Source organism: Peromyscus maniculatus, chromosome 10 (assembly GCF_049852395.1).
Source record: "Peromyscus maniculatus bairdii isolate BWxNUB_F1_BW_parent chromosome 10, HU_Pman_BW_mat_3.1, whole genome shotgun sequence".
Taxonomy (NCBI): domain Eukaryota; kingdom Metazoa; phylum Chordata; class Mammalia; order Rodentia; family Cricetidae; genus Peromyscus; species Peromyscus maniculatus.
In genome coordinates, this window is record NC_134861.1 from 82,144,463 (window position 1) to 82,171,859 (window position 27,397).

General features: G+C 37.3%; 1 protein-coding gene across 6 annotated transcripts; it reads right to left on the reverse strand.

The window, feature by feature from the left end:
* Positions 1-443: 443 nt before the first annotated feature.
* LOC102917156 (UDP-glucuronosyltransferase 2A3) lies at positions 444-27,331 on the reverse strand. Of its 6 annotated transcripts, XM_076546552.1 has the most exons (9): positions 27,007-27,330; positions 24,257-24,272; positions 21,985-21,996; positions 18,340-18,747; positions 9,467-9,615; positions 6,300-6,431; positions 4,656-4,743; positions 4,035-4,254; positions 452-1,130 (listed from the first exon to the last, which is right to left on the reverse strand). In XM_076546552.1, the coding sequence occupies exons 1-9, from the start codon at positions 27,286-27,288 to the stop codon at positions 836-838; spliced, it is 1,602 nt and encodes a 533-aa protein (XP_076402667.1). In that variant the 5' UTR covers positions 27,289-27,330; the 3' UTR covers positions 452-835. The 6 variants fall into 6 exon arrangements, with proteins under 6 accessions (XP_076402663.1, XP_076402664.1, XP_076402665.1 ...); XM_076546548.1 differs by lacking the exons at positions 21,985-21,996; positions 24,257-24,272; positions 27,007-27,330 and adding an exon at positions 19,548-19,654 and having other exon boundaries at positions 444-1,130; positions 18,340-19,084; XM_076546549.1 differs by lacking the exons at positions 21,985-21,996; positions 24,257-24,272; positions 27,007-27,330 and adding an exon at positions 19,548-19,618 and having other exon boundaries at positions 444-1,130; positions 18,340-19,081.
* Between the last annotated feature and the right edge of the window lie 66 nt (positions 27,332-27,397).

A 27,397-nucleotide genomic window follows, 5' to 3' on the forward strand; every position in this document is an offset into this window, starting at 1 on the left:
ATGGAAACAATCCCACCCCTACCCAAGAAGCTATTGTGATTGATATCTGCTGGTAGAGGAAAAGTAAGTCCTTCAACCGTTTCACTGGGTATATCAACTACACTACAGGTCAGGCCCCGTACACAGGAGTAGTCGGCCAATAGAAGCGTCCACATTTTGTTTTAGTTTTTCATGTGCTTTTTGAATTTTGCTTCATTGATTTTCTTTCTTTCCTTCTTCCTTTCTTCTTTCATTCATATCTTTATTTTAATTTTTGTTCTTTTTCCTTTTTTTATTTTTGAGAGAGAAAAAAATGAATTTGGTTGAGGTATGAGATTTTGAGGATCTGGGAGGAATTGAGAAAGGGAAAACGTAATCAAAATATGTTGCATGAAAAATTCTTTTAAATAAAAAAATAGATTTTCAAAAAAACATAAAAAAAATTCATGCTCAAACTGCAACACTGAAGAAATAGAAAAGTTCATTTTTTATTAGAAAAGTATCTTCTCATAACACACTAAATTCCTGTGGTCATTCTTAAATAATATGATAGGCTTGTGACATTGATCCTTACATACATCCATTACATACTGCTAGTCATCACTTCATAGCTAAAGAACATGTTTGGAATTAACAGTTTCCATATCTGAGGACAGTAAGCAGATGATAAGACTGCCTACAAGATAATAACAGAAGAGGGTGAACAGATGCAATAAACCTAAACATTTATCATGATGTTTCATCAGAAATAGAAGAACAGGATATTAGAAAATAGTATAAAAGAAGATGAATGCATGTTCCTTGTGGCTACAACTAATACAACTGTTACTCAGAACATCCTCAAACCTAGAAAGACCTAGTTCCTTTTTTTCCTGTTCCCTCTTTTCTTCTTTTCTGACATACAAAGTTTTCGACAAGTAAACAAGCAACATTTAGTGATGATAAATGCCAGAGTTGCAACACAGACCAGCAGGAACCCAATCACATCCAGCGAGTGGTACTGGAACCAGCTGAGGTCATGCGCTGCCACACGAAGGTGCTTGGCTCCTTTGTGGCGCATGACAAACTCAATCCAGAAGACGGCTCGGTCTAGGGGCTTCACGGGCTGTTCATGGTGAATTCTTGATAGCCTCATGGCATTTTCTTTATAACTAAAAGTTAAACACACACAAACTGTTTTATTGATTGCTAATGAAACATCCTATACATTATGTAAGTCGTCAGTCATATGTAAGCTGAGGAAATGCTTAATACTTTCTTGAACTTCATTGATTTCAGAGGTTGTCAGAAGTTTAAAGAAAAAGTTGTGTAAGCAATCTGTTCTTAAGAAGATGTGGTCAGATATAGACATAGAAAAAGTGTAGGATCCAGTATTAAATCTTTAGTCTTATCTTTCTGAAAGAATTGTAATGTCATAGGAACTTTAGTGTCTAAGACTATTTCCAGATAAAGATAGGGGGCATCCACATGTATGTGTGGCCAATAGAATCTAGGTTGTTCATGTTATAGATACAGGGAACAGGCAAACAATAATTTTAGAATTCTGAGATCTTTCGTTCCCTCATGCACATTTACATACCTCTGATCCAAAAGACAATGTCTCTCTCTCAGCAATGTGTGACTGGATACAAAAACCACTGTCATTTAAGAATGACATATACAAGTACAAGGACTTGGATGTTGTGTAGGAAACAAAAATAGCTTCCTAAAATCATATATCTAAGTCTATTTGGCACAAAAATATTTAAGAGTTTAGTTTTAATCATTTCTGAAACAACCCATTGCAGGGATCTATATTTAAAAGGTTTCCCAATACTGAGTCAGAATTATTCTGTCTCATGTTGGTTCTATTTGGTTTCATTTCATTGGTGGCAATGTGGTTTGCGAATAGTTGCTTCAGGGCTGCTGGACTTCACTAGAGTTGGGGAAGAGGTCATGTGATCACCAGGCTCATGGAATGCAGTGGGTGCACTAGCCACAGCAGGGGACTACTTGTATGTCTTCTTCTTTGTTCATTGTGAAAAAGAAAAGAGAACAAACAAAACAAAAAAAGCCTTGTGTTTTTTATTTCACCAAACCACAAATAAAGTCAAAACAGGGTCATGCAGCTGAATTTTAGGCTAACTAGATTGGTGATACAATACTAATATTTGCAAATTCATTTTTTCCAACAAGATTTTCTGCTTAGAGGTTAAATTTCAAATTTACATATGTTTGGTAGAAAATATTGTGACTAAATTTTTTTTTTTAAATCCCATTTTTATAAGCAGGGCAGGAAAATAAAGGACCTCGTTCACTAATTTAATTCACGTTTTAGTACCTAATTGTTTAGGCGCAAAACTGTTAAAATATCCTGAATAATTAACATATAACTACCATTTATATGTAAAGTAGAGTGTACTCTCTTCTCTTTTTCTCTTTTTTAAATTTTTGTGTGGGGAAGTGAACACGAGTGGGTGGCACCTGCACACGTAGAGTTCAGAGGACAATCTCTAGGTGTCAGTCTTCAAATTCTACCTTGTCTAAGATAGGGTCTGTGGTGCACTACTGTGCACACCAGCCCAGCTAGTCTGCTGTGGGGGATTCTCCTGCCTCTACTTCTCATTTGGCTCTAGAAGCCCAGGGATTACAGACAAAAGCTAGAACACTGGGGATCTGAACTCAGTCCTCCCACTTCACAGCAAGAGCTCACACAGACAGAGCTCCCTGGCCCGCTTCCTGTCGAAATTCTTAGTTGTTTTATAGAATCAGATAATGGAATAAAAACACGCTTGCTTGTGTTCCCAGGCAATCTTAGAAATACTATTTGGCTTAGTGTTAATATGAAGTTATTTTAAGTTAAATATCATTTTAGCATATATATATATATATATATATATATATATATATACACACATAAATACACACACATATATACATATATATGTATATATAAGATTTCTAAAAGAATTTATAATTATTTTAAGTTAAATACTATTTTAATATATATGTATATACTATATATATATGATTTTTCTAAAGGTACATATTAATATACATATATGTATATATGTGAGCTTTCTAAATATATACATATATATGAACTTTCTGGGAGTATTTATGATTCTTTTTTGCATCACTAGTTTTAAAATTAATACTAAAATGTAATAAATATTCTGTGTATTAGTGTTTAAAAGAATTATAAAATGTACCCACTCTGGTAGTTAATAAAAATGAATCAAATTATCACCAACTAAAAACTAAGAGTCTAATGTATCACACATCTATGTTAACATTTACACAAATTAGTAGCTTGTCCTAAGAAATATTGACATTCTTTTTTTAAAGTTTTTTAAATTCATTTTATATACCAACCACAGATTCCCCTCTCATCCTGCCTCCCACCCTCCACCTCTCCTCTCACCCCTCATCCCCTTATCCAACAGGTTAAGTTCTCCCATGGAGGGACAACTAAGCCTGGTACATTCAGTTGAGGCAGGACCAAGCCCCTCCCTGCTTTATCAGGGGTGAGCAAGGTGTCCAACCATAGGTAATGGGATCCAAAACGCCAGCTCATGTACCAGGGATAGATCTTGATCACACTGCCCTTCTTAACCCTAAGGTTATATCCTGAAATATATTTCATGAATTGCCTAAATATTATGACATACTTACTCAGAAATAATTATTACATAATTATAAGGTTCAGTAACACTATATATTTTTATTTTTGAAAAACATAATATTGAGAATATTATTAGTTCTATCTTATATTTAATAATTGTGTCTAAGTGCTTTTATATTTATTTCTTAAATGAAAACTACAAGTGAATTTGTATATTCATAATATATTTTGCAAATGTATTGACTGGTACAATCTTCAAAGCAAATAATTTCCCCAGTCTCAGGAGCTAACTTTAGTAGATAAGAAATGAGAAAAGCATTTTTTTTAAATCTGTTTTATGTTATCCTGTTGGAAAATAAGACAATAATACGATATGAAACATAGGAAATTTTACAGAATGATGGCAGGGCTCACCAGTGGCTGGCAGGCCTCAACAAACTGTCATACTTACGAAGGCTCATTAATGACGGCTCTCAAGGCCTTGAGTAAATCTGCACTTGTCAGGGTGTTGAAATTTACTTTCAGGGCTGCTCCTTTGGCCTGCATGTGAGCGATGTTGTCCGGCTGATCAGCGAATATGGGGACTCCCACCATAGGGATGCCATGGTAAATGGCTTCATAGAGCCCATTTGTTCCACCGTGCGTGATGAAAGCTCTGGTTTTAGGATGTCCTGTTTGAGGGACAAAGTGACAGGTTGGTATGGATTTCAAACCATTATATTGGCACAAAAGAGCATAGTGTGAGTCACTGAAGAAGGAAACACAACCTACAAAGACTGGGGACATGAGACCTTTCTTCCCTAGAATTAACCCCTTCTTTGATGACTGAGAAGGTATCACTGGAGTCATGAGATCTGATGTGGAGTCCTGAAGACTAATGAGAATCTTATCTGAGGATACTCTTTTGTAACCCAAGGCAGAACAAAAACAAAAACATCCCCTAACTTCATGCTAATTATTTAATTGTGCTTGTCTCTAAAGTGGAAGTATGATGTGAAAATTTAAATTATTCAATGTTATCAACTGATTTGATGGTTTTCTGACTGCATAGCTTATCACCCCAAGGTCTTACCAAGTAGATCATTCTGGGGAATCCAACTAAAAAGCCGTGTATTGGATCCTAATGTGGCTGGTTTCTTGCCTGAGTATCTCCACAAAACCTGTTAAAGACAATGCTGTGACTTTGCAGGCTGAAAACACACAATGAGGATATGGTATGGCCACAGTGTTATTTAGGACAAAGGTAGCCTATTTATTAGGTAATCCTTGAGAAGGGAGTATATTTCTGGCAGCTTGTAAAAATTAAGACATGGAGTAGACCTGTTCATAACAGCTTCTATGAATAGTCTATAATGGAACAAGAATTTAAATGAAGAACTACTTTACTAAATCAGAATATTGGGTTCAACACTACTATGAATGTGAATGCCACACACATTTATTTCACATGATCTATTGATCCTAATCTTCATGTTCAAAATGTGATGTTTGCTTTTTCCAAAAATATAACTAGGTTTAGTGTTTGTGGTAAATTTCTCTACTATAAATATTTGATGACTTTTTTTCCCTCTTCTCATCCCCTTCCTTACTTGACTCTGCCTCTCAGCTTCTCTTTTTGTTTCTCCTTCTGTCCTTTCCTCTTCGTTTCTCTCTTCTCTCTCTCTCTCTCTCTCTCTCTCTCTCTCTCTCTCTCTCTCTCTCTCTCTCTCTCTCTCTCTCTGTCACTTTCTCTGTTCCTAGACTAGATTGAGTTGTTTGGCTAAAAATTTAACATTTTATTACATAGTACTTCCTGCAGAGAGAATGAGAAAATTTCATGTAACTAAAAGGTAGACTGTAGACATAAACACAAGCTTTTAGAAGCGTAGTTAGCATGCTTCATACAATTTTATATACTTTGTCTAGCATATAAATATAAAGCTATATAGAGAATGCAAATGTAGGATTCTATCTATTATGTGTATAAATTTATTAAGTACAAATTGAAAGATTAATACTCTTTTCTATTACAAATTAGAAATTAAAATTCTTTGACTGTACTTTGAAAGTACAGACTCTTTGATTTAAGAAGAATTAGTAACTTAAGGCGTCTACTTGTAGATGAAGTACACTTTGGTAAAGTCCTAATAAAACCTATAGTCTTTTTTATGCCTGGTTTCCATCTGCTCTGTGTGTAACCTTTCCCATCTTGGGGGACACTTTGCTAAATCATGAACTGGAGTTTTTGCCCGCATCCAGTGCAGGCCATGGGATTTCAAATGGTCTTGGATCTTCCTCATTGAGGTTTTGTGCCTAATTTTATTGAAACTTACTATCCTGTGTTCACTTGCTGTCCCTGGGAGACCTGCTCTTATTTTGAAGAGAAATGCAGGAGGAATAGATCTGGGGAAGAGCCGAGTTTTGGAGTGGGAGTGGGAACATTGGAGGGAAGGGAAATTGCAGTGGAATGTAAAGTATGAGGGAGGAATAAAAGGAAAAAAGAAGGTGAAAAACTACAAAAGCATGTTTTCCCATAGTCGTGCTAAGTCAGTAGGCAAATGATTAAATATATCTACAAATACCACTCATATGTTCGATCAATATTTACAGAAAGCTAGTGTCAGCTGTGGTCCTTGAGTGACAAGACTGAGCTTCCATCTTCAAAGAAGCCTGCCAGCTGTGCTCTCCAGTCAGTCCTGAGCTGCTCTGCTCCCCAAGATCAAGTACATGCACCAACCTTCTGAGGAATCTGGGCAAGCGCCGAGGCAATGAGATTGGCCTTTTCTTCTGTCAGGTTTTTGACCATCGAACCCAGAGAAAACACCACAACACCATGTTCCCCCGAGCTCTGGACAAATTCTTCCATTTCCTGCAAGTATAACATTCTTTCCATTAAAAACACCCGCACCCCCCCACCCCACAGTACTTCATCCCAGTACTCTAGAGGTAGAGAAAGACAGATCTCTGTGAGTTCAAGGACAGCCCACTTTACATAGTGAGTTCCAGGTCACCCTGGACTACATAGTAAAACCTGTCTCAAAAGCAGACAGTATTATAAGGGGAAAAGGACAGAAATTAGTAAAACTGTCAGAGAAATTCTTAGACCAGTTCTGTCATATGACTTGTAAGACTTGTAGTCTTTTAAAGAGGAAACACCTCTGAAACATACATAAAATAAATGCAGTAAAAGCATGATCCTAAATCAAAACAGAAGGGAACAGCAGCTCCTGACAGCTTATCTCCCATTAAGTGGAATTGTTGCTTTCAAAATTTAATACTCCTAAAACCATTGAGCTGTTTGCAAAACTGGGGCATTATACCATGGAAGCAAAGCTAGTATTTTAGTATTATTATGTCTGTTACATAAAAAAAATATTGTTAGATTAATCCACCTTCTTTCTTTATTGTTAGACAAACAATCAAGGCTACTTTTATTCATATATTGTCTTCGCTACTTCATAGAACCAAGAAGAAATCCGTTTTGGTGGGATTTTTATAGTTATACCCTTAAGAAGAACATAGTGAGTAATTTATTGCTACAATCATAGTGACATTTGTAGACAATGCTTATTGTCTCTCTGATGGATTATATCCCACCTAATTCTGACAATAATTATACCAATTGGAGCCTTACAGTCAATGTAAAAGGATACTTTACAAATAAGCTTCTCTAAAAGTTCACATTTTAAAAAATTTGCTCTGCAAAGAATGAAACTGAGCTCTTCACAGGATAACATTAAATGCTACTGTATAGACATAAATCCTGTGTTCTTTGTGGCCAAAAAAAAAATTTATAATGAATGGATGGAAGTAGACTGCTATTTTCAGCTCACATTAAGATTTTTAAGAATTTTCACTATATTTTTGTTAAGTAGTTTTGTTTTAGAGACAGTCTTATTATGCATCACAGCCTGGCCTAAAACTCAAGATTCCCCTTCCTGCAACTCTCAAGTGATGAGATTAATGTGGGTCTTGAGTGGTACACTAATTTCATTGTTTTAACTTATTCCCAAATGTATATTTATATTACAACACACACACAAGCATGCTGTGGAATGGTCTGTATGTCAAATTGCTCTGATTGGTCAATAAATAAAACACTGATTGGCCACTGGCCAGACAGGAAGTATAGGCGGGACTAACAGAGAAGAAAATTGAGAGAACAGGAAGGCGGAGGGAGACACTGCCAGCCGCTGCCGTGACAAGCAGCATGTGAAGACGCTGTAAGCCATGAGCCATGTGGCAAGGTATAGATTTATAGAAATGGATGAATTTAAGATGTAAGAACTAGATAGCTAGAAGCCTGAGCCATTAGGCTAAACAGTTTAAATAATATAAGTGTCTGTGTGTTTATTTTATAAGTGGGCTGTTGGACAGCTGGAGTTTGGCGGGACCCGGAGAGAAATTCTCCAGCTACACAAGCACACACATAGAAATACACCATTGACAGACAAACAGACATACACACATACACATACACAGGCACTTACATAGAAACACACATCGACAGACAAACACACACATACACACACACACACACACACACACACACACACACACACATACATACACACACACACACACACACACAAACGCACGTGCGTGCATGCCCTGAATGTCATTAAACTTCTACTTGAGTGAGCCTCATCTTCTTCTTATTCTGTATTTCCAAAAAGATGAGAACCATGACTGACATTTACTTGGTCAAAGTCTATTTTGTTAAACAACCTGAACTTGGAATGAAGGAACCCCTTATTCCTATGAAATATGTCTAAGCAGTTTTGTGGAGTTTTGTATATGCAGGGAATCTAAGAAGTTAAATCTAACAGTGTGGTATGGAGTTTACCTAGAAAGCAATTTTTTTATTTTTTAACTATTGATTCATTGAATTTTATGCAGCAATATTCAGTTAAGCTGACAGCTACAACATAAGAAAAGCATATTCAGAACACGAAGATGAAAGTTTACCTTTAAATACACCCTATATAGCCTAAACAGGAATACAGACCTCTTCAGGAAACACCATTTAATCTGCAGTCTTCTGAAAATTCTGTGCTTGAGGGCTTACAAATCAAATTACTTGTTTGTCTTCCCCTCTCTACTGATACAGTTTTCCTAATGTGTTTACCTATTATCTTCTTTTATTTCTCAGTGATTTTTGTTTCAACATTTCTGACATTCACTTTTTATTTATAAGATTTAAGATGTGATATGTAATTTTCCTTTTACTTCAAAAACTCTTGACTTCATATTCATAAAGGCTCTACATACCACTTGAATCTAACTTTTTTATTATTTTTACTTGATGCTGATTACTCTCAATTTACACAAAATGGCCATTTTTTTAGACTTTTCAAAAGCTTTCTTCAGTTGAACTAATAAATCTTTGGTTCTTTACCATAAGTAATTGAAAGGCAAACCTATCACTGTCAACTCTGGCTAATTTTTCTACCAATGATTACTACAGAACTAAATGTCAGCACACCAATTAATGCCTAAGATTAATTAATTAATTAATCAGGTCTGAGATGCCCTGGTTCTGAGATGGCCTTTAATGTATACCTTCTCTGACTCATTAAATCCTAAAATATTTGCCAAGATTTCTCATGAAGACATCTTTCTCTATTAAGGTGTTTTGCAAAAATCTGGTTCACAGCTCTGTCAGGCACATGAAGACGACCATAGGAAGTCTCCTTAATGATCTTTGGGGCTCATTTTTTCATTACTCACTGCAGTATACACAATACAGACATACAGACAATTTTAATACATCATTCAAATTTTATTCTTAATCCTAAATGCTTTAGTAAAGTTTGAAAGATCCAGCAAGTTTCCTCAAAGAGTAACCGTGGTGAGGGAAGTCAATTACCCTGGTACGGGGAAATTACCTCATCACAGACTTACCTTAGGTAATGGCTTGGCAGGTTTACAGTGCAGCCCTCCCACAAACTCAAAATTTGGTAAATATGGACGAGGGTATTCAAAATCCCAATATGTCCGGATTAGCCAAATGTCAGCTTTACCAATGGTCTCACAGAACGTGATGGGTCTTCCTTGAAAACATACAGAAAGTTGAGTGAGTGGACTTCAGCAGTGAGGTTTGCTGAGAAAAAAAAAAACCAAAACAAAAGAAAACTGCACCATAGGGAGGCAGAAGAGTTGGTGCAGAGGTCAACAGCTCTTGCTGCTTTTGCAGAGAGCCTGCGTTAGGTTCCCAGCACCTAAATGGCAGCTCATAAGCATCTGTATCTTTAGTTGCAAATGATCTGATGTCATCTTATGGTTTCTACAGGCATCAGACACACATGTGACACACAGACATGCATGCAGTCAAACACTAATACACAGAAAGAATATAGTATACAAATGTCTCCCATTTCCACATAAATTATTAAGAAAAAAACTTCTAATCCTCTAGTTTGCTTATCATGACTATATGTTTAAAGGAAGAGAGGAAGGGCTGTGTGAAGAGAAGAAGTGAGGAGCTGGGAGTAGTAACTGTAATTTCATAACAATAAATCAATAATGATATAAATACAGCTACAATGACTGATAAATTTCACAATCATTTGTTATCTACAATTGCATGGCTGAAGATCGGTTACCTCCATTTTAAGCCTTCTCTCACCTCTCAGTGGTTTCTGATTCCACCCAAGAATGCATCCCTGTTTTATCCCTTTCTGTCCTCTGCTCTATCTATAATGTTGTAGGATCCCACAAAACTCAGTCTAGACTTTCTTCCTGAGTCAAATCCCATCCCTTAAATTGATTCATCAATATTTTTCCAGTAAGAAATGATTGATAAATACACACAGTAAAATTTTCACTTTGGGATGAGACATACAGATGCAGGTATCCACAATATCACACATTTAACCTTATTGTTAAGTGATTTTTTTTTAAAAGAAACAATAGTATCTACGAATTTGAAAGGACATGGCTTTTTAATGAGATGGCTTTTAATTCAAAGACACCTTAGAGGTAACTTGTGTTTATGGCTAGATGGCTGACTGATTGACACAGACAAGTGGACATCTTAGTAGGTGTCAGTCACTGGTCTTTCAGATGAAAAGGATATTTACCAAGTTGATATTCATACACAACTTTTCTAAGCTATCCAGATAATAAGTCCTGTCTGATGGTAAGTGAGAAAACGCATACAAATCTTCACCAATTTTGTACAGAAAGTAATGCTTATGTTCTCAGCTCATCTTTTAATTGCTTCAGCCTAACTTACCTGTAATCTTGTGCCACTTTGTGGATGAGGGCAAAGAGAAAGATGCCAAACAATGACAGATTCAGTTCTTTGATAGTTGGATAACTAAGAAGCACAGCTTGCTTTTTTAATGTATCTGTGGGTCTTTCCATTAGAGAGAAATAAACTCTTTGCTTACTGTATGGCACTGTAATTTTGCCTCCTTTAGTTTATATTGTAGAATCAGTTGTTTCACATTGAGAATTTACAGTAACTCAAACCAGAGTAATGTCAGTGGACAAGGTAAATTTGTAACCCAAATTTGACAAGTATTTTGAGGTTAAACCCACAGGAATTCTTTTTGGATTGCTTGTGTGATGAGAAAAAAATAAGATTCGGAGGTATGATTAATCTGGTTAAAATACAAATAACTAGAAACCAAGAGAATAGGACCATTACCAGCAAACAAATTGTATACACAAGTTTAGCATTAGAGTCGGTGATTGGAAGACGGGAGAGTGGCAGAAAGATATGAAACGAGCATATGGCCTGCCAAGCATGCCAACTGTGGATGTTTGGAGTTGAAACTCAGGCACCGTCTGTGTGTTCATCACAGGAGTAATAACTCCACATTGTTGCTTCTATAGAAAGATCTAGCTCTACCAAGACATCTGCCATTCTCCATCATTATCTTTACTATATTGTCATTATTTATGCTCTGGTGTTTTTCTGCATTATAATCTTATGATAACATTTTTGTTTCTATTTGCTTTCTGCTTGTTTATTCTCTCAGGGCTTTACTTATAACCAGTGTACCCAAGGTCCAAAGTAGTGTATTCATAGTTCTAACACTTCTATTTCTTTCTTTTTCTTTTTTTGAGGTAGAACTGAGACCAAGACTCTATTTATCTTAAATACAAATTGTCTAGCATACCACTTTCTTGGTACATTGTAAGGTATTATTTGCTGGGTGTTAAAATACTATGAAAAGAGTGTAGCACAAATTTAAAATCATATATTATACTATGTATTTAAATGTATTTCACTTAATATCACAAAAGGGAGACTTATTAGAAATGTATGTTATGGAATAAACTGTTTCCTTTCAGTTCCTATATGTTGAACCTGAATGTATTTCTACAAGGCTTTTCAAGGTGAATCAGGTTAAAATAAGGAAGTCAATACACCATTACACTATGGCTGCCATCCTTCTGAAAGAGGGCAGCACACCAGGAATGTTTCATTGTAAAGAAATGAGCTTATGACTTGCCAAGACCAAGAAATAAGCTCCTGTTGGCACTTGATATTGACTTTCTAGCTTTCAGAGCAGGAAGCATTATTTTTAGAAGATATCTGGTTAACTAGTCAAAGCAGCATAACAAACTAGTACAATCAAAGAGATGAATTAGGCAATGTTAGAAAATCTAGCATGACATTGATTAGCAGTTCATATTTCCTCATTATATCATGTAGAGTGGACGTGGATTCAGATGAAAACTACATATAAAATTGTAATACCCAGGCAATCATGAATTTTTGAGGGCTTGTGTGAGCCAAGCCTTCCCCTGAAGTCCTGATTTAAGGAGAAGGAACACAGCTCTGCTCCTTCTCAAATCCAGGAATGCTTGCTTGGCAGAACCAGTAACGGCCTAGGGCTAGGGCTAGGGCTTTTGGGGAGCTGTGGCTCTATACTTAGAGAAACAAACACTTGCCATTATGATGGGGTTATAGTTAGCAGTATCTAGTCTGATGTGTGCGTGTGCTTGATCTATGATGGTCTTGATATATCCCTTACTCCCCTTGTGAAACATTGTTTGGTTAGTTTCCCACTGGTTTCATCTCATTTCTCCTCTGTAAATAGTGTATAAGATGCTGTACTATTTAATAAGCTTGCTTCGAATAAGACAGCTTATACAAGACCCAACCCCAGCATTCCTAGCTTTTCCTTTATCTTTTCACTTCCTAGCTACTTCCCATTTAAGGTCTTGTCAATGAAGAGTAACCTGCTGGTCCAGGCTGGTCAGTAGACAAGAAGACAAACAATGAAAAAACGGAATGAAAGCTAATATTGAGGAAATAAACCTTACATTTTTTAGCCTCTTAAAAACACATTTTGAGTCTAATTTAAATATCCAGATTTCTGTATTACTCTCTCTGAACTGTAGACCATACTAGGAAAGCTTTTTATGATAATGACCAACTATGATAAAACTGTCCACACCTGATATATCTAAGCTTTATTCTTAATTTCGGAGACACATAATAATGGCAGGTACCCTCATCTGACAGGTTAATTCTAGAAAAAACTTCAATGCAGTGGAAACAGTTCCTATACCTGGCAAAAAAAAAGGGGGGGGACATATTATGAAAGTAAAATTTGATTGCATATCATTTTTCTTCTTTTTCCTGATAGAGATATGTAAATTTCTTCAGGGCCAGCATAAGGAAGCTATATAGGGTCCAGAGGTGACCTAGTATGCATGTCATGTTGACAGCTGGACTTACTAATGGGTAAGAATCATCCAGATGGCACTAGTACTGAAGGCATGGAAGATGCCTTCTCAGATGGAGAACAACTGGGGCTTGTCACTGTGTGGCAGGACTGACATCCCTGAAGAGAGGCAAGAAGAGGCCACTGGTGAAGGTATAGCCTTGGTTGCAGTAGAATGTAGCATAATAGAGATACAAGTACTTTAAGACAGCTACAGCTGTGGAATGGAGCTGGTCTGGGCCTATGCAATAAGTTACCCGTACTACAGAGGCAGATTTGAAGAGGTGGAGCTGCACAGGCCCTTTGGTTTCCAGGAGATCATGAGTAGTTCTGAAATGTCAAATATTGAGTTTTCTCAGTGTTGAATTTTATTCTGCTTTGATCTGATTTTGACTTTGTCTTTGTTCTTTTCTTGGAGTTAGAAAGTATATAATTTATCTTTGGTTTTTGCAGGATCCCATAGAAAGAGATGTTGGACTTTTAAAGAGACATTACATTTTAAAGAGGACTTTAGACTTGCAAGTGTTGAGGATTTTTTTAACGACTGTGGAACTTTTAAAGTTATATTATGTTTCATATAGTGATATTCGTGTTAACATCTTGGGGACAACTGCAAAAGAAAAGGTTATAGATGAATAGTGATATGTTTTTCTATCAACTTGACAAGGGGTCAATTGTGATGGCTAGCTGTTGTCAACTTGACACACATCTAGCCATAGCTGGGAAGAGGGAATCTGTTGTGTGATATTGTGTTTGTATTCTGATAAATAAAGCTTGCCTGGAGACCAGAGGGCAGAGCTAGCCACTAGTTAATCATAGAGCCCAGACAGTGGTGGCATACACTTTTAATCCCAGCACTTGGGAGGAAGAAGCAGGAAGATCAAGAGTTTAGGCCACCCTGGGCTACACAAGATTGAACCAGTCTAAAAGAAAAACAGAGCCAGGCAGTGATGGTGCACACCTTTGATCCCAGCACTAGGGAGGTGGAGATAGGAATATAAGGTGGGTGGCGACAGGATCTCCCCCCATTCAGTCTGAAGATTTGTAGAGACAGGATCCCCCACTCCCACATTCAATCTTAGGACTCCTAAAGGTAAGAAGTCTCTGGTGGCTTAATGCTCTGCTTCTCTGATCTTTGAGTTTTCACCCTTGATATCTAACTCGGGGGTTTTTATTTAATAGGAATAACTTGGATCGCACTTCAAGAATCTCTGTTGATCTACTACCTGTATCACATTGGCCTGTAGGAAAACTTTAGTACATATTCTCGATTGATAATTAGTGTGGGAGGGCCCAGCTCATTGTGAAGGCAGTGTCACTACTGGAAAGGAAATTTTGGATGGTATAAAGGAGTGGGCTGAGCAACCTATTGGAGTAAGACATTAAGCAGTACTCCACTGTGGCCTCTACAGTCAGTCAAAGGAAAATTCAAAGTAAGGGGCTGAGTAGAAGTCACAAACGTGAGTGCACATAACTACCACCATTCCTATTTGACAAAGATGCCAAAAAGACACAGAATCTTCAACAAAGGGCAGTGGGAAAACCAGGTGATACACGGAGAAGAATGAAATTAACCTGTCTATCAACTTGCACAAGAGCAGTTCCAAGTGCAGCAAAGATTTCAAAGAGAGAAAACTAGAAAACCTGAAACTGTTTGAAAAAAAAAATAGAAAAATTCTACAAAAATAAATGCAGAAAATTAAGCACTGTGGTTCCACAAATAGGACCTATGTCATAAACTGAAGAGAAGAGAAAGAATTTGAGTGAAGAGCAAGAAAAAAAACTTATTTTTTTTAACCTCTCTAAAACACATTTTTGAGTCAGATTTAAATATCCAGGTTTCTGTATTATACTCCCTGAATTGTAGATGATTCTAGGAAACTTTTTCATGATGATGAGCAACTATGATAAAACTGTCCACACCTAATTCACAATATTCTACAGTTAAGCATCAGATACAGTGTTAATAACTAGAACATACAAAGAACTCAAATATAACTATCAAGGAAAAAGCAAAGCAATTGAAAGTTGGTGCTGGCTGGAGAGATGGTTCAGAGATTAAGAGCACTGGCTGCTCTTTCAGAGGTCCTGAGTTCAACTCCCAACAGCCACATGGTGGCTCACAACCATTTATAATGTGATCTGGTGTCCTCTTCTGGCAAGCAGGCATATATGCATGCAGAATACTGTATACATAATAAAGAAATCTTAAAAAAAAAAAAAAGAGCGGTAAAACTGGGTGCTGGATCTGGAAAGAGACTTCTCAAGAGAAATACAAAACTGAGGAAGGGGAATCTCTAAAAGTGCTTAGTATCCTAAGCAATTAGATAAATGAAAATTAAAACTATTCTGATATTTCATTCTACTCCACTTACAATGGCTACCCAGAGAACAATTGACAACAAATGGCTGTAGGAATAGAAAAACATAATTTCATAAACTTACTTAAAAATACTTAAAAATGTGTTTGTGCACACACACACACACACACACACACACACACACACACACACACACACACACATAATTATGCCACAAAGTTTGGGGCATACATGGGCTGCAAAGAGGGTGCCAAGAGAAAGTTAGACAAATAGAGCTTAAGCTTTAAGCTGTTTACACAGAGAGTGGATACAAATGGTACCAGAGGAAGTTAGTTTAAGCTGTTTGTGCAGAGAATAGATACAAAGGATGGCTAAGAAGAAGTTAGCTTGGGTTGTTTGTATGGAGATTAGAGATGAATAGTGAGAAAGAAAGTTAGCTCAAGTTATTTATGCTACGATAAGATACTAAAAAACAGGATTTGATGTCAGGACATAAACAACTTGTAAATAGGATGACCTTTAAAATGATTGGTTGGTTCCTTCACCCTCTCCTAGAGTTCTGAGGTTTTCTGGTATAAAAGAAGCTGACTGCCTATCAATAAATGAGTTCTTGCTTGACTTGATTCCCTGCTGTCTCTGATTGTCTCCGGGTAAGAGGGAAGCTGGGGAACGGAGGGGTGGGGGGGGTGGATTTCCTCCGTTCCAGGCCACCTCGTCACAGGTGACCTAAGTTCCTGGTGGGGCAGGTCCCCACAACAAAGCACACAAAGTGATAATATCTCCAAGTCCCACAAGAATCATAGACCAGCTAACAAAAATCCCAATTCCAGGCATGGGAAAAACCTCCTTCAAGTTGTTGTTGGTCTGGAGGAGTCCAAGAGATACCTAACACAACATAAGTTTTAGCTATTAGTGACTCACAAAATCTGAAAGATCCTATTGATCAAGAGACTATCCAGTTCTGAAGTAGAATGTAGAGGAATCCAGGCAAAAACTGACATGGCTGGACACATCGCTCTTGAGGGCTAGCTCTCCCAGTATTGAAGTGCTATGTAAGCTGCCACAGGAGAAAACCAATCAATTGTCCTACCAGTTTAAAGCTTAAATAAAAAGAAATTCCACTTACAATTTTTAATTACAGAGAAAATAGTGGCAAACTTTACTGTTGTACACCAAGATGGCTGCCTCCCTCCATTTGCCCCCTGCTGAGTAGAAGATGGTTAGGCTTTACTCATAATTCCTACAGCAATGTGCACAGTAATTTATCTTGCTCCTCTGTATTCCAATTATCTCTGAGCCAAAGCTGAGTTCATGATACTGGTCATATTTAACTTAAGACACGGATTGAAAGCTGGATCAGTAATTCAATATGGCTTCCATATCTCTAAAAAAAAAAAAGAACTAGGAACACATTTGCAGAGAGGTTAAGTAATACAAGGGAAAGAAGCTGTCTGCAAGAGCAGGGAATAGGTCTGTGACAAACCAGCCTGGACCTGTTGAGATGGACCAAAGGTAAAAGTTTCTGCTTTGTCATCATTGTCCACTCAACAGACTCAAAATTGTCCTCTGACCCCTACATGGGCAGCCTGGGGCATGGACATGACACAAACACACAAAAATAATATATGAAATTAAAATGTGACAGTAGGCACCAGGCCAGGCAGTGACTGATATGGAACTTTGATTATGCAGAGTTTTGAGAAATGTAACCCGTTCAAACAGGCTGAGGCTTTTGCATAGTCACTGGAGACTGCTTCATAATATATTGTCAGGGTAACAAAATTGCTCGAACGGTCTATACTTCAGGCAGTGCAACACAGAAACCAGGAAACAATATCAAACTCTTAAAGACTTGATTTCTCCAGAGGTTAAAGCAAAGTAAAAGTTTTCACCTCCTCGAAAAGGGCTTATACTGTATTTTTAATGTCATTGTCTTTTCTTCTCTTTCTTTCTCTGTAGCACAGGCTGGCCTTGTCATTCTCTTTTCTAATGACTGATTTTTGTCTTACAACATGATGTTCATTCTGAGACTGAGATTATCAGTTTCCATTCAGTTTTCTTTCTTAAGGAGAATCTGAATGGTTTTAATAACTATGAAACAGGAACACATGGAGGTATAAAAATATGTGATAGTTTAATTTTTGATTGTGCTAGATTGCCAGGGCTGCTCTAATCACAGTTTTCCATGAGTAATCCTTTAATGGCAGCATGTATCAAAATATCAGGCACCTCAATTGACAGGAGAATGGAATATATTTGAGAGCAATAATTTGCAGTTGCAAATATTTTTGGAGTGAAATTCAAAGGTAATGAATACATACTGAATTATTCTCATCTTAAAATTAGTTTATATTTCATCTTATTACTGCCACAAAGATTTCTTCTTTTTGGAACAATGTATTACCAATAAGAGATCTTCCTTGAAAGATAATGAGTTATAATTAATTGTCTTCTTGTATCTGACAAATAAAATCATGTTCTATTCTATTAACATGATCTTTGAATCCCTTTTCTTAGATTTGATGATGACCTATTAAATTTCAAAGTACTACTAAACCATTTAACAATTATAAACAAAGGGTAATAATATCATAATGACTTCATCATACTTCCCTGTTTAGTTATCAATAACCAATTTATTACTTTAACTTGTAGAGTTTTACATGAAAACGAAAGTTTAATAAATGCATTCCTTTCATTGTTTTGAAACATTTATTAAACTTTAAAATACTATCTAACAACCAACTTAGCATAAAATGTAGTCTCTTACCTAGTGTTTCACTGTAAAACTGATCCCAGAATGCAAAGTCATATTGCTGGATCCCAAATTCAAAAAACAGTAACAGCATCATATTTTTTACCCTTTCAGTGAAGGTCATATTGTCTGATAGTTCACTCATGACAACTGGTGCATAGGAGAGTGGAATTGGAAGCTGGCCACAGTATTTCTCTATGGTGTAGCCCATGCTGAACCTCAAGGTGTTCACAAAAGGGACCTGAAGCACCTCTGCCACCAGCTCTCCACAGGGAATGACAGGGTCTATAACCATGACGTCGTATTTTGCATCCCGGAGCTTGTTCATGAATGTCTGGTTGTACAATGCACTCCTACAGACATCTTCAAAAACTCCAGTCATTTGAATAAAGGAATCTCGCAATGTTTTTGCTGCTTGCCAAAGTGGCAATTTTGGAATGACGTTCACAGCCACGTTTAAAAAATCATTTAGATAATTCTCAGCAGTCTCATTCCCATATGACACAGGGATATTCTCAAAGTTCAGTGCAGAATCTTTACTCTGATCCACGATGATACTGAGAAACTTCAGGACTGTCACCTCATGTCTTCTCTCGACAAGCTCCTCAAGAATAGTCTTTAAGTTCAGCCAGTGACTCATACCACAGGGCCACACAAGGACCTTGCCACAGAAGCCACAACTGGTACAGCAAAGCTGCAGCAGAAGAACTGCCATAGCCCACTTCTCAGAAGCCATGATGTGCCTCTCCAAACTGCTCTGCTGATATAGTGTTTATTCAGTTGAGCGTCAGTTTAGATATGAAACAAATCAAATATTAACTTCCAAAGTTATGAAAACACACAGGTCAAGAATTTTCTGTCTGATACAGTGCCCATGGAACATTTTTCTGGAGATCACAATCATTTAAGTACTTATTAAGAGCAGGATCCAGTTGTTTTACATACTTTTTACTTAGTATTTATTGATACAATAAGGAGTAACAAATCTACCTCATTGTATACATTCCATTCAATTATTGTCATTTTTTGCTCATGTTACTGGAGGGCTTCTCTCCAGGTTCCCCAAGCCCCGTAGTCCCACAATCCACTTATAAAATAATCACTCAGACACTTATATTATTTATAAACTGTATGGCCATGGCAGGCTTCTTGTTAACTGTTCTTTTATCTTAAATTAACCCATTTCTATAAATCTACACCTTGCCATGTGGCTGGTGGCTTACCAGAGTCTTTACATGCTGCTTCTCCTGGCGGTGGCTGCAGTGTCTCTCCCTTCAGCCTTCTGCTTCCCAGAATTCTCCTCTCTCCTTGTCCCACCCACTTCCTGCCTGGCCACCTACTTCCTGCCTGGTCACTGGCCATCAGTGTTTTATTTATATAGAACGATATCCACAGCATTTCCCCTTTTCTTCTTTTTTTAAAAGTAAGGTTTTAACTTTAACATGGTAAAATTACATATAACAAAACAATTATCGAGCAAGAATTACAGTTACAATATTAAAGAAGATGTCCTATCTATCTTATATTTGTGAGTTTAAGGTTTTATATCTAACTTATCTTTTATCATAACTGAGGAAATTACAACTATCTAGTTTTCAACCACATCAAAGACCTGAGAAGGAACATAATGGTACCTGAGAATTGGTAGATGGATGCAAGCAACTTTTGGGAATCTTGCAAGAGTAGACCAAGACAGCTGGCAGCCTGGACAGTCACCTAATGTTTCTCAGCATTGTTGGTGCATTTAAATTGGCTACAGGCCTAGAGTATCTGACAGACCATTTTTAGAAGCAGGAATTCTGAAAGACCATTCTACCCTGTCTTGGCAGAGTACAGTGGTCGCTTTCCTTGTGTCCCGCTTGTCCAGAAAGGACAGCATTGCATTCGTACTGTCAGCAATTGAGGCAAGGGCAGTTCTTTGCCCAGTAGGCCATTTTGTGCCAAAAAGACAAACTTCCAAATGGAAATGTCTAAGAAGCCCAACATTCTCTCGGGATCAAATTGGTGCAGCCAGGAGCAATTGTGTCTCACATCAACAGAATTCTAATTTATTTAAATGCCATATTCTCTAGGTCTATGAAGTGTTTGAAGACTACCTATCTATCTGAAATATATCTATGTATACCTAGAAGACTTAACTAACATGGCTACAAATATGATTATCATAGATGACTAATTATTAATCTATTTTTTAATTATCCATTACAATTTTAAATGAGTTACATAAACATAATACCTCAAACAAGAATAGAAATATATATATATACAGTATAACAAAATTAACTTCAAGTTTGTATCAATAAACTAAAATTTATATCAATGTAAAACATTTTAAACATAAACTAAAATCTATACCAATGTAAAACATTTTAAACAAGTTGATCTTTAAAAGTAGGTTCATTAATCTACCCTTTCATCTTATCATCTCTATATCCTCCTATATATCTATATCATATCCCCTTTTCTGTTTTAGAAAGAGATCACATTTATAATCAACCTGTTTTAAATAAAAATATTGGTTTTTCTCTGTCCCACACCAGAGGGCTCTTTTGATTTGGGACACAAGAATCTCTTAACCATTTTTTTTAAAGCAATATGTCTGGGTTTAGAGGGGGAGTGAGCCAATTCCACCTCTAAAGCCAGCTTGGTATATTTGGGAATTTGGGTGTAGCATCTCTTACTACTTCCTGCTGGAGGGGGGTGCTGTATTTTATGGGAACGCAAAGAAAATTTTAGGCCTATGGGGTAGTCCGTGAGGCTGTATTGTGTGAACCAGTTGCCTTGAAACTGCTCTGGATGTTGGATCATCTGGGCCATGGTGTCATCGGAGACCTTTCAGGGGGTCTTGGCTGGTGAAACCTGATGTATCTTAATCTGGAACAAAGCCATAGCCTCTGGCTTTCTGTGGAAACAAAAGCAGAACCTCTTTTCCAAAGCAACATATCCTTAAATCCAAATTTTGAAGTCAAGGTACCTTTAAAATATACATTTTGGCATAACTGAACAGCTTTTGTAATCAAATGTTTTTCTTCAGTTACGAATATCAAAGAGAACATAATCCAGATTCTCTGTGTGGTAGCCATCTTTACGTGGCTTATTTTTTATATTACCTTGAGCCTATTGCTTTAAACTGTACCATTCTAAGACTGAAACGGCGCTGTGGCTGCTGGCTCCACCTACTTTAGCTTCCCAACATGGCAGTGGTACGTTTTCCACCAGCTCTGGGAGTCATCAAGTCTCAGAAATAGTGGGTCTAAGCTTTTATCAAAGCAGTGTATAGCCCAGAAACCTTTTTTTTTTTTTCAATTTTTTTTTTTTTTTAATAATAGTAAAGACTAAATCTACCACACAGCGTAATGTGTCGCTGGCAGACGCCTCATTTCCGCCATACTGCTGGTCAAACGCACACGCCAGGAACCCGCCAGTATTTAAACCTGCATTTTGCGGCATCTAGCTGACCGTATGAGACAAGAAGGAGGAACCTGGTTTTGGCTCTGTTTAGAATTGGTTATTCAATATTCTCAGGTTTAAGGTGGAAACTCGAGCCGTTGGGCGCCATTTGTTGCTGGAGGGCTTCTCTCCAGGTTCCCCAAGCCCCGCAGTCCCACAATCCACTTATAAAATAATCACTCAGACACTTATATTATTTATAAACTGTATGGCTGTGGCAGGCTTCTTGCTAACTGTTCTTTTATCTTAAATTAACCCATTTCTATAAATCTACACCTTGCCATGTGGCTGGTGGCTTACCAGAGTCTTTACATGCTGCTTCTCCTGGCGGTGGCTGCAGTGTCTCTCCCCTCAGCCTTCTGCTTCCCAGAATTCTCCTCTCTCCTTGTCCCACCCACTTCCTGCCTAGCTACCTACTTCCTGCCTGGTCACTGGCCATCAGTGTTTTATTTATATAGAACGATATCCACAGCAGCTCTGATTTGCAATTTTTCTCCTTTTCATGTTGGTTTGATCCTTATTTGACTTGACCCTATTTTGAATAGTATAGAGTAGTATAGGATAGGGTAAAATAGAATATAATAGGATGGAGTTATATGTAATGAATATAATGGAAAAGAATCAATATCTCACTTGATTTAACACCCATTCTACCAGATAGAATCCATTCCTGACACGATTTGGGTGATGAAGAACCACACTAGGTAGGCCATAGACCCAGAGTAAACCAAATACTACTGGTCTAAAAAATAACAATAAATGACTCCTATTGATATTCTGCTATACTTATAGTTTGGTTCCTTATTCAGCTATCACCAGAGAGGCTTCCCGAGAGCAGATGGAAACAAGTAAAGAGATGCCCATTCAGACATTACACAAACACACACACACACACACACACACACACACACACACACACACACACGAGAGAGAGAGAGAGAGAGAGAGAGAGAGAGAGAGAGAGAGAGAGAGAGAATGAGACAAGAGAGAAAGAGACAGAGAGAAAAAGAGACAGAGACAGACAGAGAGATCTTGGGACACACAGCTTTAAATGTACTGTCTCCATCCCTACTTCAGAGCTCAGGGAAACTTACAGAAAAGGAGATGGTAAGAGTATAAGAGTCATATAAAATGGAAAACACCAAGAGAAAAAGACCCTCTGAGTCAAATGAGCAAGGCTCACATGAACTCACAAAGCCTACATGAGCCTGCACCAGGTTCTGTGCTTATATATGACAGATTTCAGTTTATTAATTTTATGGGACTCCTGTGTGTGTGAAAGAGTGGGTCTTTGATTCTTGTGCCTGCTCTTGGTCTCTTTTCCTCTGTTGGGTTTCCTTGTCCAGCCTCAATGTGACATTGGTTTTTGTTTTGTTTTTGTTTTATCTTATTACATTTATTTTGTATTCTTTTGTTGATATCTCCTATGAACCTGTCCTTTCCTAATGAGACACAGAAAAACAGTGGATCCAGAGTGATGAGGAGGTTGGAAGGATCTGGAAGGAGTCAAGGAAAGGACCAGTGTAATCAAGATACATATTATGAGAAAAGAATATATTTAATAAATAAAAAAAATTATCAACAACAACAGAAAAGTTTTATAGAACATTTCTAATACAATACCAACTCAGGCTCAAATCCAGGAACACAGAGAAGCAAAAAGGCTCTTTTAAAATTAAATATTTATGATGAATCTTCTGATAACATCCTAATCCCTGGCCCAGTACCTCTCTTTGAGTGAGCCATGAGGACTGTGAATTTGAGTTCTTTTCAATTCTATTTATTCTGAGTGCTTTTCCAAGGACTTGGCATGTTTCTATTTATCAGCTCATTTATATTTTAGTGAAATCTTGAAAAGAACTTATTTAGAATTACTATTACCCAAGTCAAGAATACAGAACTACATGGTTATGTCATCTGTGAAACAGAATAGGAAGAGCAAAGCACTCTTAGATTTAGGGACATGTTGAGTCTGACGTTAAAAAAAAAATAATGATTTAGTTACTAGACTGATTTTGAATGAGTGTATTTTATAGTTATTGGTGTTTACAGCATCAAAATAAGAGGCAAAGTCTAAAATATTTAAAGCTTCGACTATTTTCAAAGTACCCAAAAAATGTAATAATAAAAATATATGATAAATGTGAAAATAGAAAAAAAAAGCTTGAAATTTCCCCTTTTAAAATGTGTGTTGTTATGGAAGACTATTTCATGAACAAGCTTAACATTCTTAAGATGTGCAGAATCAAGCACTACTTAGCTCCATAAAGATAGAACTACCTTAGTACAATGGAAATAAAATCACAACAAAAGGCAAATCAGTGAATGATTTGTTTCCATTACAAATTCTGATCTGATAGCCCAGACATACTTTTAAAATTTTTTTTTAATTTACTTAATTTTTTTCCATTTTACATACCAACCACAGATCCCTGCCCATCCTTCCTCCTGCTCCCTTTCTCGCCTGTACCCCCTGCCGCACCCCCACCCATCCACTCCTCCAAAAGGTAAGGCCTCCCATGGAGAGTCAACAAAGCCTGGTACATTCAGTTGAGGCAAGACCAAGCTCCTCCCCACCCTCCCCACCCTACCCAGGCATCAAAGCTCAGCAAGGCATCCCATGATAGGGAATGGGCTCCAAAAATCCACCTCATGCATCAGGGATAGATCCTGATATCACCGCTAGGGGGCCCTCAAGCAGACCAAGCTACACAACTGTCGCCCACATGCAGAGGACCTAGTTTGGTCCCTTGCAGGCTCCACAGCTGCCAGAAATGTTTACTAGTTTGCTTTTTAAAATGATTGACTTCAGGCTTTAGTGTAGTTTAACATCATTAATTGTGAACTAAAAATCCCCTTGAATATATCAGATTACTTAGCAACAAACCTGTTTATAGAAAAAAAAATCACATTAGCATACTCTTGTCAAATTAATCAAGAGATAAAAGACATGTATTTAGAAATCAGAAGAATTCTATTCAAAAGCGTGGATAAAGAGGGGTCTCTACCAGGGCAGGGAAATGAGAAGATTGACCACTGGGAATGTTTTAACAAGAAAATAAAGGTCCATTCACAATGGTATACTTTCAAGGAAAATAGTGGCAAACTTTGCAATCAGAAGCCAAGGTATACCTCTCTCAGTGTGCCCTCTGCTGAGTAGAAGTTGGTTAGGCTTCAATCATAATTAGTGCAGCCAAGGTCCACAGTGATATATCCTTGGTTCTCTGCCTTCAACTTATCTCTAAGTCAAAGCTGAGGTCGTGGCACTGGTCATATTTATCTTAAGACACGGATTGAAAGCTAGGGTAGTAAGCCAACACGGCTGCCATCTCTACGCAAGGAGAACTATGGACACATTTGTAGAGGTGGTTAAGTAATCTAAGGGAAAGGAGGAGCTGTCTGTAAGACCTGGGAGTTGGTCTGAGACAAACCAGCCTGGACCTGTTAAGATGAACAAAAGGTAAAGATTTTTATTTTGTCATCATTGTCCACTCAACTGACTCAAAGTTGTCCTCTGATGGAACACACACATCATACAAACAAGACAAAATAATAAATACAACTAAAATTGAAGAAATAAAAAGGGGGACCAGCCCTGGAAGCACTACATGCTGGAACTTCTGAGAAACAGAGTTTGAAGAAATCAACTCCTTAAAAAAGAATTTGAGCCGGGCGGTGGTGGCGGTGGCGCACACCTTTAATCCCAGCACTCGGGAGGCAGAGCCAGGTGGATCTCTGTGAGTTTGAGGCCAGCCTGGGCTACCAAGTGAGTTCCAGGAAAGGCACAAAGCTACACAGAGAAACCCTGTCTCGAAAAACCAAAAAAAAAAAAAAAAAAAAAAAAAAAAAAAAAAAAAAAAGAATTTGATGTAGTCACTGGTGACCAAGTCACAACACATTGCCATGGTGAAGAGTTTTCTACAGTGGATTATGCTTTGTATCATGGAATACAGAAACCTAGAAAAATATCTAAAAGACTTTATTTCTTCAGAGTTTAAAGCACAGTAAAAGTTTTCACTTCATCAAGGATTTTTATTTCTTTTATTTTCTAATGAATGACCAATTTTGCCTTGCAACCTGATGTTCACTCCGAGACTGAGTCTATCAGGTTCCACCTCGTTGGATATTTTAAAAATGAGAATTGGAATAAAATATTAAATGCCAAGTAGAAGGACATAATAGTTATGAAAAATATTAATTAATTTAATTTATTGATTGTGCTGGATTGCCGGGGATGCTTTAACCATATCTTCAATGATTCACCTTCAATTGCAAGACACATGACATATCAGACCCCTCATTGAGAGAAGAATGGTATAAAGTTGAGAGCAATAATTTGCACTTACAAATACTTGTGGAATATATTTCAGGGGCAATGCTTCATACCTGATTTAGTCTCATCCTAAAATTATTTTATAATCATGCTACTAATTGCACAAAAGAAGATTTATTTTTGCAACAATGTATAAGCATTAAGAGACCTACCTTCCTTGAAAAGATACAATGAGCTATAATTAATTGTCTTCTTGTATCTGACAAATAAAATCATGTTCTATTTTATTGACATTATTTGTGAATTACTATTCTTAGATTTAATGATGACCTCTTAAATTTCAAAATACTATTAAACAGTTTAATAATTATAAACAAAGGATAATAATTTATTGCTGTAACTTTTAGAGTTTTACATGAAAATCAGTCTATAAAATGCATTATTTTCATTGTTTTAAAACATTTATCAAACTGTAAAATATTATCTAATAACTAGCTTAGCATGAAATATAGTCTCTTACCTAGTGCTTCACTGTAAAACTGATCCCAGAATGCGAAGTCGAATTGCTGAAGTCCAAATTCAAAAAGCAGTGAAAGCATCATATTCTTTACCCTTTCTGTGAAGGTCATATTGTCTGATAGTTCACTCATGACAACTGGTACATAGGAGAGTGGAATTGGAAGCTGGCCACAGTATTTCTCTATGGTGTAGCCCATGCTGAACCTCAAGGTGTTCACAAAAGGGACCTGAAGCACCTCTGCCACCAGCTCTCCACAGGGAATGACAGGGTCTATAACCATTACATCGTATTTTGCATCCCGGAGCTTGTTCATGAATGTCTGGTTGTACAATACACTCCTACAAAGATGTTCAAAGTTAGCAGTCAATTGAATAAAGAAATCTCGCAATGTTTTTGCTGCGTGCCAAAGTGGTAATTTTGGAATGACGTTCACAGCCACGTTTAAAAAATCATTTAGATAATTCTCAGCAGTCTCATTCCCATATGACACAGGGATATTCTCAAAGTCCAGTGCAGAATCCTTACCCTGATCCATGATGCTATCAGAAAGCTTCAGGACTGTCACCTCATGTCCTCTCTCGACAAGCTCCTCAAGAACAGTCTTTAAGTTCAGCCAGTGACTCACATCACAGGGCCACACAAGGACCTTGCCACAGAAGCCGCAACTGGTACAGCAAAGCTGCAGCAGAAGAACTGCCATAGCCCACTTCTCAGAAGCCATGATGTGCCTCTCCAAGCTGCTCTGCTGATAGAGTGTTTATTCAGTTGAGCGTCAGTTTAGATATGAAACAAATCAAATATTAACTTCCAAAGTTGCGAAAACACACAGG